The sequence below is a fragment of the Dasypus novemcinctus genome, chromosome 10 (genome assembly GCF_030445035.2).
Source record: "Dasypus novemcinctus isolate mDasNov1 chromosome 10, mDasNov1.1.hap2, whole genome shotgun sequence".
NCBI classification, from domain to species: domain Eukaryota; kingdom Metazoa; phylum Chordata; class Mammalia; order Cingulata; family Dasypodidae; genus Dasypus; species Dasypus novemcinctus.
In genome coordinates, this window is record NC_080682.1 from 75,618,318 (window position 1) to 75,635,659 (window position 17,342).

The 17,342-nt window shown below is 44.5% G+C and overlaps 1 protein-coding gene across 2 annotated transcripts in view; it reads left to right on the forward strand.

Moving 5' to 3' along the window:
- Nucleotides 1-1,849: 1,849 nt before the first annotated feature.
- The window catches only part of SERGEF (secretion regulating guanine nucleotide exchange factor), a 295,047-nt gene continuing 279,554 nt past the window's right edge, over nt 1,850-17,342 (forward strand). Inside the window, exons 1-4 of one of the 2 annotated variants that reach the window (XM_058305664.2) lie at nt 1,850-1,953; nt 5,815-5,950; nt 7,064-7,219; nt 7,731-7,825. In XM_058305664.2, coding sequence (XP_058161647.1) covers nt 1,894-1,953; nt 5,815-5,950; nt 7,064-7,219; nt 7,731-7,825 — 447 coding nt within the window. In that variant the 5' untranslated portion in view covers nt 1,850-1,893. Of the gene's footprint in view, nt 3,791-5,814; nt 5,951-7,063; nt 7,220-7,730; nt 7,826-17,342 lie in introns of both variants that reach the window. The other variant, XM_071218152.1, reaches the window with a different exon arrangement.

Sequence of the window (17,342 nt, forward strand, 5' to 3'; positions counted from 1 at the left end):
TTCTTTCTTGGCCTCCACAACCTCTTTCACAGATCGGAAGTCACAGGCTTGTTTCTAGACACCTCCTCCACAAGTTCTACTTTGGTTTTTATTTATTTTTCTCACTTTTTTGGAAGTAATTGGTACCTATTGCCTTGGTGTCTCAGCCAAATCTGAGATGGGAAAGAATCCATTTTTACATGCGATTACACATCCTTGAAAGGAATGATCAAAGCAACAAAAAGGCCACTCTTAGAAAAGAGTTGGAAAACACAGTGAACTTTCTGCACAACAAGGTTTCTAGAGAATGAAGAGCTGCTCCTTCTCTTTCAGGTTTGTGTTTTTCTTAGCATAATCATCCATGTTCTCCAGATGCCATAGGTTGGGGAGGTAAAGGTGAAGTGCTGACCTCACATGGTCTCACAGGCAGAAACTCTGAGTGGTGTGAGTAGAAAAAACTGTGTAAGAGCTCACTTGAGACACTTCTCAGGGGTCCCCAGGCATAAAAGATGAGCTGTGCCAGCACTACTGTGTCAGCAGAAGGCCAAGAGATAGTGAATATGGTTATCATCTTTAATATGACCCCATTTGTACCCACAAGAAAATGGTGACCATGCTTAGAAAATGAGGATTATGTACTAAAAATAAAATAAAAATAATCTGCAATTGTAATCCATCACACAATGTGTGTGTGTATGACTGCTATCATACTTTTTTTTCTAACAAGGTATCATGAAGTTTCCCTTATTTAATATCCTTCCAAAATATAGTTTTAATGTCATCCTAGTATTCCTTTGCCTGGCTATGTTTTAATGTAGCCAATTCATTTTTAGACTTACGGTAGATTCTAAGTTTTTCCAGCCTATTAGATCAACCTAAAATGACTACCTTGCTGCTAAGTCTTTGTACACAGCTCTGATTATGTTCTTGTGATAAAGTAACCAAAGTGGAATTATTGGATAACATTATATATATTCATATTCTTAATAAGCATTGCCACATTTTCCTTCAGGAAAATTGTGCTTATTTAACTTTCACCGGCAGTATATAAGAGAGTTGAAAGCCATTTTATATGAAAATCTTAGTTGGGTCAAAATTACCCGGTTTTGATTACCCGCGCTAGGGCAGGGCCATGCCAGGACAGCCGAGGGTGAGAAGGCTGCCGGGACAGCAATCGACGAGGACACTACACTTAATCTACCAAGAAGCTTCCTCAGATTTTGCAAACGCTCACCAGAGCAGATTCCAAGACACTCCTCGTAACACCCTGGGACAAGATCTTTCCCACCATCAAGTGGTGATACAACGCCTGCCCCGTCAGCCGCTCCGGACTGCTGTGGGACTCCAAGGAGACATAAACGCGAAGGGGCTTTGTGAACTGTGGAGCGTAGTGCCCTTGTAGGAAATTACTACTCAAAATAGGGAATGCGAAAGGAGGCACGGAGAGGCAGAGCCACCAAGCGCAGCGGGAGGCCGGGGCGGGGATGCTCCCAGCGCGCCGGAGCGGGCGACACCGCGGCAGACGCGGCGGAGCCGGGCCGCGGCCTGACCCCTGCCTGCGCCTCGCTCGCGGGCGCACGAAGCACTGGCGCCGCCGGCGAAACGGCGCGCGACGCCCTGGACCCGCGGCGCCGCTGGCTCCGCCCACGCCAGGGCCCCGCCCATCTCCCCGCCCATCTCCCCGCCCCCGCCCCGTCGCCCCGCCCCCGCCCCGTCGCCCCGCCCCCGCCCCCCCCCCGTCGCCCCGCCCCCCCCGCCCATCTCCCCGCCCCGCCGCCCCGCCCCCGCCGCCCCGCCCATCTCCCCGCCCCCGCCCCGTCGCCCCGCCCCCGCCCCCGCGGCCCCCCGTCGCCCCGCCCCCGCCAGCCCCTTTCCGGGCCGGCCCCTCGCGGAAGCGCCGGCGGAGCGTCCCTGATGGAGCGCGGGCGGGCAGCCCGGGAGGCCGCCCCTTCCTCGGCGGTGCTCTTCGCCTGGGTACGTGACTCCGCCCCCGGGCCGGGGCCCCTGGGACTGAGGGAAGAGGGACACACCGGTGGCTCTGGGCCTCGGCGCGAGCAGAGCTGGGGCTGGGGCCGGAGCGGCGGAGGGCCAAGCCAGGCTCTGGGCTGGAGGGTCCCGAGTGGGGGCTGAGGAGGAGAAGACCGGGAGGGACGGGTCTGCAAGAGGTGACTTAGGGGCCTGCTAGCTGATGGGGTCTGGGGCGCAGCGGATAGAACCTGCCTGCCCAGGGTCTGGTTTTGCTAGAGACTCGGGCCCACATAGAGCTAGAGAAAGACTGCGTGGAGGGCCCTGTAGAGAGAGGATCGCCTAGTCCCAGAGCCCGGTGGGGCCACCTGTGCTCGCCCACCCTCCCATTGCCTGGAAGAGGGAAACCCTTCTCCAGCCCCACCGCAGCCCGGAGGGAGCAGCCTTTGGATGTAAGGCCGGTGGTGTTTGGCCGTGCACACGGCGGGACCCTGCCTTTTTGCTGCCGTTCCGCGGTGATGGATGTTGCTTGTACTGTATGGTAGTGTGGGAGTCTGGGCTGGTGCTGGTTTGCCAGGAGCGCTGAGAGAGGCAGGTTCATCTTTACGTGCTTTGCCTGGGAGAGAGAAAGGTTTGTGCACGGGAGAGTGTGGCAGGTACCAGCTGCCACGCGCGGTTACAGCACACAGAGTGCCCTGTAGATCTTCTTAGCACTTAGGACAACTGTAATGACATGCATGTTTTGTTAAATGTCAGACTCTCTGGCTAAAACATAAGCGTCTTAGGGTGGGGACTGTGCCTGTCTTGTTCCCTGTGCCTCGCTTGCTGCCTGGCCCATCATAGGTGTCATAGGTGCTCAGTAATATTTGTTGATGAATGAATAGGTACCTGCCCTGTCTAAGCCATGTGCTGGTCTTTTGGGAAATAGAGTGAAAGACTTCCAGTTCTCCTGTAGGGGGTAAGGGGTAGGGGGTATCAACTACATTCCTGCTAAAACCTGTATTTGTTGGCAGATTTAAAACAGATAATTAGCAGTACAGGGCAGCACTTGTAAGACATAAGGCTGCAGTTGGCAGAAGGGAGGACATGGTGTGGCCTGAAGCAGTCTGGCTGGCTCAGTGTCTTTGAGGTGGCACTTGAATTGGGGATCAAATGTGTGCCAGGGATGAGTGCCCTCTCTGGCTTTTCCCACCAGTGGGAGATTGGGATCTGAGTGGTTAGAGGCCTTTCAGATGATACCTTGCCTGGGCTTGGAGGCCTGATGGTCTGTTTTTCTTGATGCATAATCTGTATGGAGGGGATTTATCTCCTTGTGGTCTTGTGGGGGGGTAGGGGGAAGGAGAGGGTAGGGAGGAAGGGGACTTGGAATGTTTGTCAGGGAGGGAAGTAAATAGAGCTGTGATAGGTTGTATTAAATTTCCTTCTATCTGGACTTAGGGCCTGTAGAGTTTGATATGGCTATGAGTTACAAAAATATATATTGGATTAGGTTTGTGATCTGGTCTGTACCTGGGTGTGATTAAGTTATGATTACAGCTTTGATTGGGCCACGTCATTAGGCATGGCATGGCAAAGGACAGAGTTGGGGGTTTTTGTTGTTGGTGTTTTGATGTTGGAGTTTGATGCTGAAGCTTTAAGCTGGAGCCCTGGGAAGTAAGCTCACAGAGGAAAGAGAAGCAAGCCCCAGGAAAAGAAGAATGCTGAGCCCAGGAAGAAGCAAGCCCTGGGACGAGAGGAACCCTGAACCCAGAGAGAGAAGAAGAACCCTGGAAGGGAAGAACCCAGGAAGCCTGAACATTTGCAGACGTCAGCAGCCATCTGCTCCAATACATGAAAATAGACTTTGGTGAGGGAAGTAACTTATGCTTTATGGCCTGATATCTGTAAGCTCCTACCCCAAATAAATACCCTTTAAAATAGCCAACCAGTTTCTGGTATTTTGCGTCAGCATTCCTTTGGCTGACAAATACAGGGCCTCTTGACTGCATTATAGAAATTGGGTGCCAGAATTTGAATTCCAGTGTGCTGGTGCTTCACTTTTCCTCAGATGTTCAGCAGCCTGCATCCCTGGGAATGGGGCAGTCACAGAGATCTTAGAACACTAGAGGCACAGCAGTTGGAGAAATCCTGTGCATGTGTTCTGCACTTCACATTGTGCAACAGTTTTTATTCGGTCTTTTCTAGGGGTGGACTTAAAGGATCTTACATTCACTCATCACGTAAATACATGCACACTTTCTGTAGGCCAGTATGGTTCCAGGTGCAAGGGAAGTAGCAGCGAGCAAAACAAAGTTCTAGTTTTCATGGAGCTTACCTACTAGTGGAAGAGGTAGACAGTAAACAAATAAATATATATTGTAATGTCAGGGAGTAGTAAGTGCTAAGAAGAAAAAAAATACAGAAAAAGGAGATAAAATGATGAGAGTACTATTTTAGATAGGGTCATAAAGTTAGCCTTCTGCTAGGTAAGCTCTGGGCTTGTTCATCATATGTCCTTTTTTTTTTTTTTTCCCACTTAGATGTGGTATAATGAAAAGAGCTGGGCCTGGGCATTTGACTTGCTGCTTACCAGCTGTATGACTGTTGAAAGTTACTTAACCTCTCAGCCTTAGTTTCTTCATCTGTAAAATGGGAGTGGTAATGCCATCTCCCAGATTGTTTTGAAGATTAAATGACAGTGCCCAGTACGCAGGGAAGCCTTCAGTAATTGGGAGCTAATTTACCCCTGTGGGCCTCTGGGTCCTGCCCCTGCCACGACTTGCTCTTCCAGCTTCCAACCTTGCAAGCGAGGTTGGCTGTGAAATATACTACAGGGGAACAGGATTGTGTGTGTGTGTACATGTATTTTTGTAGTTGTTTTAAATCACTTTCCCTCATTCACATGTCTTCAAAAACAAACACATTTTAAAGGTTTCATTACTTTATTCCAGAAAGAGTCAACCAGGAAAAATTATAAATATTTCTAAAATCTTAAAAAGATTTTCCCAGCAGGTCTACAGTCCCTTATCTTCCATCTGAATACAAAAGCTCTGAAAACTCCAAACTGACTTGATACAAGGCCATTTATAGTCTTTACCCACTTATTGAGTATTTGTTTCTTGCTTATGAGATACTGCCCTGGACCTTGCAGTAGTGTTCCAAAATAAATAATATATACACTCTATTATCTTTCTAAAATCTATAAAATACACTTGGCTGCAAGAGTTTCAGATTAGGGATTCTGGATCTATATCACATAATAGCAATAGACATATTGCCCACCAAGGGCGGTCTGCTCCTTTAAAGGATTATCACCGTGTGAATCTTGGAATCACTAAACATTGTAGTTGGACAGGCCCTTAGAGATCATTGCCAACCTCTTTCACTGTGCAGATGATAGAACAGTGATGTGCCCTGCTTGAGGACACAAAATCTTTAGGTAACTTTGATTACAAAAAGTTGTTGCTGGTTTTCCTGGTGAGGGTGTGGGGAGGTGGACAAGAGCTAGTCCCAGTGTATTTCCTGTCCACTTTGTCCCCATTTCCCCTTCATAGCTTCTTTCCTTAGCCTCCCCTGGTCATTAGTCATTATCAGAAGGAACCCCATGCCTCCACCCAAAGATAACACAGGAGCGATGTGGCATTTGAAAGGGAAGCTGAGGACCGTCACTGGATTGATTAGTTGTGGATGCTAAGGCAGCTCTGATGTGGAAATCGTGGCGTGCTGGGAATGGGGACACCATTAAAGAATGGATTGTATGTAACAACCTCTTAAGAATGGAGCCTACAAAGTCTCATGTTATGGGCTCTAAGATGTGTATCAGGATGAGGACGATAGTGACGGTAAGGGGTGGTTCCCATATTTTTCATCCTTGGCTTATTTTATCCATAGGGTGCAAATAGCTATGGGCAACTTGGCCTTGGTCATAAGGAGGATGTGCTTTTGCCCCAGCAACTGAATGACTTCTGTCAACCTGGATGTGTCAGGAGGATCACAGGAGGAGGAGGCCACTCCGCAGTTGTCACAGGTAACTTCTGTCAGGAGTAGGGAGCTGCTCAGTTTCTTGTTTAGACATTTTCCCCTAGGGTGTTATATTGCCATCTTTCAGCCTTTTGCATTTTAAGGAGAAAAACATGTTTGTGAAAGAGCCAAGTTATCATCAGGGAATCCTAGGTTGTCTGAGCTAACAGGACCTTAGAGATCTTCTGGGCCCGTTTTCTTCATTATAAAAATGAGAGAGGAAAACTGATTGCTTAAGGTCACAAGGCAGATTAGTGGCAGAATTGCAACATGTGTCACATTTTACCCCATATGTTGCTATTTAACTTACACATATGGGTTAGAGTCTTTGTAGTTCGATTGAATATTCCTTTAGAGCAAGAATCTTGTTTTTTCCTTAATCTTTCCTCTCAGTACCTGGGGTAGTACTTACAAGTACTACAAGTGCTATGGTATTGCTGAGGAGGCATATTGCATCCTAGTTAAGAGCTCTGGAATCAAACTGCTTGGGTTTAGCTCTGGGTTTGGTGACTTACTGGTTGCCTGGCCTTGAGTAAGTCATGTAATCTCTCTGTAACATGTTGGATGATGAGAATCAATGAGCAAACAATGAGTGCATGGGTCCTTGGTACTTCTACCTTTGTGGGCCCCTTCATCCATAAAGGAATACAACTGCTTCGGTTAAATAATATCAGCCAGACTGGATTTGTAGTTATGTATTTGTTAGTATTATATATATTTTTTCTTCTTTCAAAAGAAATGAAAGTTAAAACATTTTCCTGGACCCCTGTAAGTATTGTGGGCCCTAGGCACTGTGATAAGTAGCCTCTGCCTGTAAAACTTGGAAGAGTACCTGGCACATCCTAACTGCTCAATAAATATTGACTTTTATTGTTATAGTAGATGCTTAATTTGTGATTGATTGTCACTACTCCAGGACTTGGACTTTCCATTTAGATATCAGATTTTAGCCCCATGGCCCTATGCCGTTTGGCATCACAATACATTAACATACATGGCTTATTAATTTGGGTAGGGAAAAAAGTTACTGTGATTCTAAATTATCAGTGAAACCTTTTTTTCCCCTTTGCAGTTGTAATTTCCTCTCTGTACACTATCATTGGAGCTTTTTATTTTGCAGACGGAGGAGGTCTTTTTGTTTGTGGCCTGAACAAAGATGGGCAACTGGGACTTGGTCACATGGAGGGTGTTCTGTGTTTTACCCCCTGCATGTCTCTCCGTGGCTGTCCTGTCCAACAGGTGGCCTGTGGCTGGGATTTTACCATTATACTCACAGGTATGTTCATTCTGGGTAAATCTATATCACCATCAGGGCTTTGGGTAAGAAGAGCATGATGGTGGTAATGCTGATGAAATGAAAGCCTTTTTTTTTTTTTTTTTAAACAAAAACAAAAGCAAAAACAAAACCAAAAAACACATGTGTTTTCTCTGGTTGACAAGGAAAGTTGTGAGATGCCTTTGCAAGGAGAGTTTTCATAATAAAGGAGCTTGGGCTGAGAACTTTTGCCAGACACCGCTGGATGGACTAGATCACCTTTGTTGGTCCCTTCCTGTACAGTATGATCATGTGCCCGGCTGGCTGGCCAGTGGTGCTAGCATAGGGTAACTCCTGGGAGAAAGTGGTGGGGAAATAGGAGGAAACTAGAGGTCACTGTAGCAATGACGGTGGCTTTTTCTCAGTGATGATTATTTTCTGGTAAATATGGTTGGGCAGAACCGTTTGGACTCTGTGAAGCTGGATTGCAGAATAGTACTTGAATTGCGATTTACATACTTGAATTTTGCAGAAAATGGTCAAGTTCTATCATGTGGCTCCAACTCATTTGGCCAATTAGGAGTTCCCCATGGGCCTCAAAGATGTGTGGTTCCCCAGGTCATTGAGGTAAGGACAGCACCTAATATTTAACTCCTAATGTTTAGCTTCCACCATCCTGTTAAAGTCATGCTGAGAGCATCTTGGTAACAGTAGCGACATTATCTTTCGTGCGAACTGAATTTTAGAGTTGGCATTGCATTTTCCAGGGAGTTACAATTATCCCTTCCCAGGATAAAAGGCGGGGTGCCTGAAAACCCACGCGGAAAATTCGAGTTGAAGACTTAGGGTCTACTGGAAAAAATTGGGTCACAGGGATGGAGGTAGTGAGTGATTCCTTGAAAAACCTTTGTCAGCCCTCACAGTCATTTTAAACTTTTGTGAAGTAAGACAATAAAGGAAATACATTAGTGACATTTTACAATTCTAAAATTAGTAATAATGGGAACTGTGTTATTAATTTCTATTTAGCCATTGCTAGACATTTTTCAGAATCTTTTTTTTCCTGTGGTTTCATGAAGATACTTATAAATATGTTTTCTTTCATAGCAGGAAATGTGTACCCCAGAAGTGCCACCCCCTCTCTCATGGTTTCTTCCTTTCCGTATGAAAGCCCTCTGCCTTCCACTGTCAATGATTTCCACTTCCTGTGCTCCATTTTTATTAGCCCCATATGTATGTCTTTTCTTGTTTCCTTCCCCAAACTTTATTGCAAAAAAATCTCTGTTCCTTCTTTATCTATTCTAGACCCCTTTATTTCTACTTATTCTCACAGGAGCAATTTTCAGTATTTTGATGTCATGGAGCAAAAATTTTATGGTTTTACAAAAGGTAAATAAATAAAAGCAAATTAGAATTTTAAGTAGGGGAAATGGTTCGAATGAGGAAACAGGTCCTGATAAAAGTGACTTGCCTGAAGTCGCTAAGCTAGGCAAATGAAGGAGGCTAGTGCTGTCCAACAGAAATATAACATGAGCCACATGTAATTTAAAATTTTCTAGTAGCCCCATTTATAAAAGTAAAAAGAAGCAGGTGAAATTAGTTATGTAAATAACAGCTTTATTGAGATACAAGTCAACACCATAAAACTCACCCTTTTAAAGTGTTCAATTCATTGGTTTTTAGTATATTCACAAAGTTGTGCAACCACCACCAGTATATAATATTAGAATAGTTTCATCACCACCCAAAAGAAACTGTTTCCCCACTCCAATAGTGGTCACTTCACTTTATGCCCACCCCTCTACTTACTGTCTTTATGGATTTGCCTTTTCTGGTACTTCACATACAATATGTGACTTTCTGTGCCTGGTTTCTTCCACTTGACGTGATGTTTTCAAGATTCACCTGTGTTGTAACATGTAGATGAAATTAATTTTAATCAAGTTTTTATTTAATCCAATATATCTAAAATATCATTTCATTATGTCTTCAATATAAACATATTAATGAGATATTTTATATTCATTTTTTCAGACTAAGTCTTTGTGCCCTGGTGTGTATGTTTCTTTACAGACTGCCTCAGTTTGGCCAGCCATAGTTCAAGTGTTAGTTAGCTACCACGCAGCGGGAGGCTTCCATGCTGAACAGGACAGATGTTAGGGAGGACCCTTGATCCTAGTTCAGTCGTTTTTTTCACTGTGTCATGCTTACAATGTGCACATTTTTCATTTTTGTGATGTTTATACTAGAAGTGATCGCAGTAGGAATATGAAAGTTTTAAGGAGATATGTTACAAGCTTACATGAATTTTCCAACCTAAGTTGCCCCTTCCCTACCTGATTTCCCTAAACTCTGACTAAGAGTGGGTGAACTGTTTTCATCAGAGAGAGCTTGGGACTGTTCCTGCCTCTTGCTGAGCAACATTTGCTGGTCTGTAGGGTGTTATTTGGAATCATTGTACCTGTTGTGTGCACGGAAGTCTAGGCTCCATAGTCCCTATTGTATGAAGTGTTACAGCTTCCAGTTGTAAATACAGGCTTTTAAAGGGCCTCTCTCTATATGTTATAATTAATTTAACTTAAGTAACTTGCTTAAAGAAACTAGGGAGGAACAATGGGTAAAACATGTTGGATGACAGAATTAGGAGGTGAAAATATTTTGACGGGTTAATATACAGAACAATGGGAGGATGTTGTGTTAGTCAGCCAAAGGGGTGCTGATGAAAATACCAGAAATTGGTTGATTTTTATAAAGGGTGTTTATTTGGGGTAGGAGCTTACAGATACCAGGCCATAAGCATAAGTTACTTCCCTCACCAAAATCTATTTTCACGTGTTGGAGCAAGATTGCTGCTGATGTCTGTGAGGATTCAGGCTTCCTGGGTTCTTTCTTCCCAGGGCTTGCTTTTTCTTGGGCTCAGGGTTCCTCTCCTTCTGGGCTTGCTTCTGTTTCCTCTGTGAGCTTACTTCCCGGGACTCCAGCTTAAGGCTTCAGCATCAAACTCCAGCATCAAAACTCCAACATCAGAAACCCTCAAACCTGTCCTTTGCCATGTTTTTTATCTGAGTCCTCACAGATAAATAACTTGGCCCAATCAAAGCCCTAATCATAACTTAATCATGCCCAGGTACAGACTAGATTATAAACATAATCTAATACCTATTTTTAGAATTCATAACCATATCAAACTGCTACACTCTACCCTCTGAATTCCAAAAAGACATTACAATATTTGAAAAAACCTTAAATCAGTAACAATGCAAGTACTAAATCATATCACAATCAATTTAAAGAAATACAGTTGGTCTTGGGGCAAAGTCCTGTCTGCTGTAGACATCTGAAGCTTGCAAAACAATTTATCTGTTTCCAATTCACAGAGGGACAAAGGATAAACATTTTTGTTACAATAAGGAGAAATTGGAGAGAAACATGAGTCATGGGTCCTCTACAGTTCAGTAAACCTGCAGGGAATCCTCCATTCAGTTTCAGTCTGAGAGTCATTCTTAAGATGATGGTTTCTTTTCTTTGGTGCCTTAAAGGAACCCATCCTTTCCACATGCTTGCCTAATGGCCGTTTTCTTGGTTCCACCCTCATTAAGCATCTGGGTGTTGACCAAGCTTCAGACCTCTCCCTCCAAGAGTGTTGGGGTGATTGCCACACCTCACCCAATCTTTGGGTTAGAGTCTTAATACCCCTAATACAGTGACGTGAACACAACATTCCCCCTAATCTTTGGCAAACAGGCTCAACCCTCTCAGAGCAACGAGTTGACCACCTGGCCTTCCCTAATCCATGGGGGACAGGCCTACCCCTCTCAGACCTGTGGGGTGCTGACTGTAACCACCCTAATCCTTGAGGAATATGTCTACCCTCTCTGTACCCTGGGGCGGCAAAAGTCCCAGAACATTGAGTGAGAACATCCACCCTTTTCAACTACTGGTGCAAACTCACCCTCTCTCTACACATGGGTGAGGTCCTCTCTTGGCCCACGGTGATGTCTTAATTCCAGATCTCACCTTCCATGGTTTTCCTCTTAAAGCTGTTTCTCCTTCAATCTTTCCTTTCCATGTCCCTTTTAGTCCAAGCTGGCAGTGGTTTTGTTCATATAGCTCTCTCAAAAACCTTGTTTGCTTAGCATGTAAGAAGCAGGGGTCCAAGCCATCAGAAAGTAAGACTTTCTACAAGTCTTTCCAAGATAACTGAATCTTCAACCCTGATTTTACAAGTTCCAAGTTTAGTTAAGTCCTCCAATGGGGCACTTTCATCTGGGTGGTTGATATCTAGAGGCTTGGAATTTCCAGAAGGGGTTTCTGTTTTCTTTGTGCCTTACAGTTAAGTCCTCAGTATATCTTTCTCATCTAGCATTTTGCTATAAACTGCAAGCAGAAACCAAGCTGCATTCTCCATGTTTATTTTGAAAGTTCTTCAGCTAAATGCCCGGGCTCGCTATTTTCAAATTCTGCCTTCCATAAAACACCAGGAGTTAATCTTGCTAAGTTCTCTGCAACTTTAAAACATGGGATCACCTTTCCTCCAGTTTCCAATACTAGTTTTATCATTTATTTCTAAGGCATCATAAAAAGTCTCTTTAGCGTCTATATTGCTACAACAGTTTCTTAAAAGCAATTTAGGCTTTTTCCACGAAGCACCTCACAATTCCTTCAAAAAATACCCCTTACCCATTTATAAAACCCTTCCAGCATTTTGGTAATAGCAAAAGCACTACTCCATTCCCGTTACCAAATTCTGTATTAGTCAGCCAAAGGGGTGCTGAAGCAAAATGTCAGAAATTGGTTGGGTTTTGTAAAGGATATTTATTTGGGGTAGGAGCTTACAGATACCAGGCCATAAACATAAGTTACTTCCCTCCCCAAAGTCTATTTTCATGTGTTGGAGCAAGATGGCTGCTGATGTCTGTGAGGATTCAGGCTTCCTGGGTTCCTCTCTTCCAGGGTCCTGCTTCTCTCTTGGTTCAGGATTCCTCTCTTCCTAGGGCTTGCTTCTTTCTGGGCTCAGGGTTCCTCTCTTCCTGGGGCTTGCTTCTGTTTCCCCCAGCATTTGAGGGTCTTCTAGTTTAGTAGTATATGATAGGTACAGAAACACCTAAATGCAGTACTTTGTTATAAGGAATATGATAGATGCACATATAACCCCAAAGGAGAGAGTGCTGAACTTTATCAAGGGGAAGGTTGGGTGAACATAGCTTAAGCTAAGTTGTGGAAATTGAGTAAAAGTCTACCTGGATTAGGATGGGGGGGATGTGCAGTGTAGGTGCAAAAGAAGAGCATTCCAGCCATTAGCAACTGTGTAAGCAAAGGAATAGAAACCTAATACAGGAGGGCTTGGGATATTGCAAGCACTTTAATATGGTTGAAGTATAAATAAGTGGTGGAAATGCCAGGATAGGATGGATAGTGAGGTGGGCAGTATGGAGGTAGTATATGACCAACCAGAGGGACCAGTGGGGTAGCATGGAGGATGGGGTAAAGGAAGATTATGCAGAAAATTCTTTCTAATAATCCAGAAAGAGGTGGTCCTGGCCCAAACTAAAGCAGTCACAGTGGAGACAGAGAGGAAGGGATGGAGTTGAGTGGTATTGGATTCATATGAAAAACCTTTCAGTTAATTTTGAAAAGAAAAAAATATTTTAAGGGCAGTGTGTTTAAATTGTATTAGCAGTGAAATGTGACCCCACCCCTATCCCTGTTCAAAGCTAATGTGATTATGGGCTACATTAACAGAAGTATAGTCTTTAGAGAGAAGGCCAGAGCCCATCCATTGTGCTGGTCAGACTGTATCTAGAATGTCATGTTCTGTTGTGGATTCTGTGGTTAGGCCTTGAGCACAAAGGCCAATAAGACTCAGATGCTAGCCCTTGAGGGCCCTAAAATTTAGAAAGACACTGTTTATGTACAAACAAAGAAATGTGATAAAGCCCGATAGGGCCATGATCCATACATTTACAGTCCCTTTGAAAGAGAGAGATCAGCTGACTAGAGCATATTAAGAGGAGAGAAATGAGGAGGGTAAGGGAATTTGAAGCCTTCACATAAGGGTGACAGCTGATGGAATTGAGGATGCTTGGCCTACAGAAGAGCTATGTATTAGTTATATATTGCTGTGTAACAAATTACATGCGCCCCGCCCCCCCCTCCCATTAGCAGCTCGAAACAATAAACATTTACTATCTTATACAGTTTCTGAGGGTCTGACAACAGCTTAACTGGGCTCCATAACATTGTAGTCACTATGTCTGCTGATGCTACATGCATTGTCTAAAATCTCGGTTAGGGGGAAGTGGACTTGGCCCAGTGGTTAGGGCGTCCGTCTACCACATGGGAGGTCGCGGTTCAAACCCCGGGCCTCCTTGACCCGTGTGGAGCTGGCCCATGTGCAGTGCTGATGCGCAAGGAGTGCCCTGCCACGCAGGGGTGTCCCCCGCTTAGGGAAGCCCCACGCGCAAGGAGTGCGCCCGTAAGGAGAGCCGCCCAGCACGAAAGAAAGTGCAGCCTGTCCAGGAATGGTGCTGCACACACAGAGAGCTGACACAACAAGATGATGCAACAAAAGGAAACACAGATTCCTGGTGCCGCTGACAACAACAGAAGCGGACAAAGAAGACGCAGCATATAGACACAGAGTACAGACAACCGGGGCTGGGGTGGGGAGGGGAGAGAAATAAATAAAATAAAATTAAAAAAAAATCTCGATTAGGCTGGAGGAGGATCCACTTCATGCTCTCTCATGGGTTTTTGGCTAGAGGCCTCAGTTCTTCACCATGTGGACCTCTCCACAGAACTGTTCAGATGTGGCAGCTGGCTTCCCGCAAGTGATCTGAAAGTGAGAGAGGCCAAACTGGCAGCCTCAGTGCCTTTTATCACCTGAACTCTGAGTCAAAAGTCCAAATTCTATTCACTAAGTCCTGTCTACAGTTAAGGAGAAGGGGAGGATTAGGCACCACATCTTAAAGGGAGGTATATCAAAGAATTTGAGGACTTTTTTTTTTTAATATATTTTTATGGAAGTATATCATTCATACATGAACATGCATAAATAAGTGTATATAGTAAATATTTTGAGCTTACAAAATAAACATACATAACATCATATAGGGGTCTCATACATCATTCCTCCACCAATACTTTGCATTGTTGTGAAACATTTGTTACAAGCTATGCAAGAGCATCATCAAAATATTACTACTAACTATAGTCCCTGTCTTGCATGTGGTATATTTTTGCCCCAACCCACCCCATTTAAAAAAAAATATTTTTATTACAGAGGTTGTGAATCTGTAAAACAATCATATACATGTAGATTTCCCGTACAACACCCCTTCACCAACACACCACACCGTGGTGGAACATCTGTCACAGATCATGAGATAATATCAGACTGTCACCACCAACCATGGTCCATAGCGTATATTTGGCACACTTTTTTAATACACTTGAGGACGTATTTTTAAAACGACCACCAGTTGTCTTAGAGAGGACATGACAATTATCTATATACATTGGAAAGCATTGCCAGAAGCTACAGGCAGGCAGGTTTGGCTTCAGTTAAGAGGGTAAATGCATTGGGTAGAGACCCAAGTAGTGAGAGTGGGGGTGGACCCACATCCTGGGGAGGACTAATGCCATCAAATAGAGGGAACTGTATCTCTCGAGAGAAAGGGTGGCTCCCAGGGCATTAGGGCAGTTGAGCAAGTCAGGCCCTGAACACTGCTGCAAGTATCTCTGGACGTGGCTCCTCGGGAAATGGAGATTGGCTGTCACTGTGGGCCCCAAGGGGAGGGGAAAATGGGTGTTGAATGGATGGAACCAAGGTAAATGTGGGGGTAAGAGAGGAGTTTCGTGAGAGTACACAAGGATGGATATAAAACATGTAATATTACACCATAAACATATAGGGGACGACAGACTAATAATGTAAACCATAATGTAAAACATAGGATAACTAAAAATTTAGAAAACTGTATATCCTAAAGTATGGACCACAATGTAAGCACAGATGTCACCTTGTTTGAAAGCTATTGTCTCAGAGTCTGTACATCAGTTTAAGTAAATATGATATGAATAAGTTATAAGAATATCGCTGTGGAAGGGAAAAGGTTTTATGGTGGATGTGTGAGAGTACTGTATATTGTATATATGAATTACTGTGATCTAGGGCTCTTGTGAAGAGAAGCTCAATAATTAGGAAAAAAGAAAAGAAAAAGATAGGATGTAGAATTTTTCCAAATCAATACGTACTCTAGATCTAACCTTTAAACCCATTGCTATATTCCATTTTACTAGTAAAGGATCTGACATTATATTGGGCTTCACTTTTCAGGAAGTTTTGGATCACAGAGTGGTTCAACAATGGCAGCGGAGGAATACTGGTATAGGATGTTATTGACAGGTGATATATGGTTGACAGGGAGTTATACAGGGCATATGTCCAGGGTGCATGGTAATGTTTGGATATACTCAGAGTGGCAACAATTAAAAACAACAGCCGGGGGTTACTGGGTTCCTGGCCGGGCGTGCTCTGTTGTGGTCCCTAGGGGAGCAGTGGCAGTCCCCCAGGTGCAACGGTAAGGACCAGGAAGGAATGAGGGTCCAACAGTGAGCCCCTGATACTAATGACTATACTTGTGAGCCTATATGCCTGAAATAAGAACAAGGCCTAGAGCAGCACTGTGCCTGGGAATTTCCTCCTGACATCCTTCATGTTACTCAAATGTGGCCGGTCTCGACGCCAAACTCAGCATGTAAATGCAATGCCTTCCCCCAGCGTGGGACTTGACATCCAGGAATGAGCCTCTCTGGCACCGAGGGATCACTACCAAGTACCAACTGATGATGCAACTAGAAAATGACCTTGAATTAAAGGTTCAACGCGGACCAGCAGAATATCCCTGTCTACATATAATAACAGGAGTAAAAAATGCTGTTTGACCTAAATTAAGGGGGAAATGGAAAGGACAAATGAGTTTATATGGCTATGAGTCTCTAAAAAAGAGTCTGGAGGATGTCAGAAGGATTGCCCTTATGCACACCTGAGCAGAGTCTCAGAGACAGATAAAGTAGATACAACCCCAGGTATTGGTTCTTTTGAGGGCTAAAGAGACCCACAGGTTCTATGGTCATGGCAGATGGGGTTCACTGCCATGTCAGTTGGCCCTTCTTTGGAGCTGGTGTTTCTGCGTGATGGAGCTGGACACAGATGGGATCTCTTTTCACAAGGCTTTCATGCTACTTTACTGGAATTGTAGTTGGTGCTGGGGTTTAAGATATATCTAGGGGATTTGAATCTCTGGACTGACAATATGATAGCCAGGCCCTGAGCCTCAACAGACTTCAACTCTTATGCTCTGATTTATTGGACTTACCCCACTCAGCTAACATGGAGTTAAGAATGTCAACCACCACACCATGGAGCCTAGAGTGCCTACAACTGAAAGCAGGAGGATTGCATCCAGTATCCATGTGGAATCTAAGCCTCCTCTTGACATAGATGTGCAATGGACACAACCAATCCAAGGTCCACAGAGAAAATGTGGCATTGGTGTGGGAAAAGTGGCCATGGTGGCTGATGGGTGCAGGGAATGGGAGGAAGAGATGAGATGTGGAGGCATTTTCAGGACTTGGAGTTGTCCTGGGTGGTGCTTCAGGGACAATTACCGGACATTGTAGATCCTCCCAGGGCCCACTAGATGGAACGTGGGAGAGTATGGGCTATGATGTGGACCATTGACCATGAGGTGCAGTGATGCCCAGAGATATACTTACCAAATGCAATGGATATATCATGATGATGGGAGAGAGTGTTGCTGGTGGGGGGGAGTGGTGGGGTGGGGGCGGTGGGGGTGAATGGGACCTCATATTTTTTGAATGTAATATTTTTACAAAATGAATAAAAAAATTAAAAAAAAAAAGGAGGATAAATGGAACTGTATAAGGACAGAACAGGTGTCTGGGAAAGCAGAGAGCCTCGTGTCACGAGGCAGGTGTTTGGTAGGGCTGAGTTGACCACTTGGTGGGGTGCTGTGGAAGGATATCTAGCATTGAATGGAAATTGGACTAGATTAGGGGTCAGCAAACTATCACCCTCGGTAAATACAATTTTACTGGCACCCAGCCATGCTTATTCATT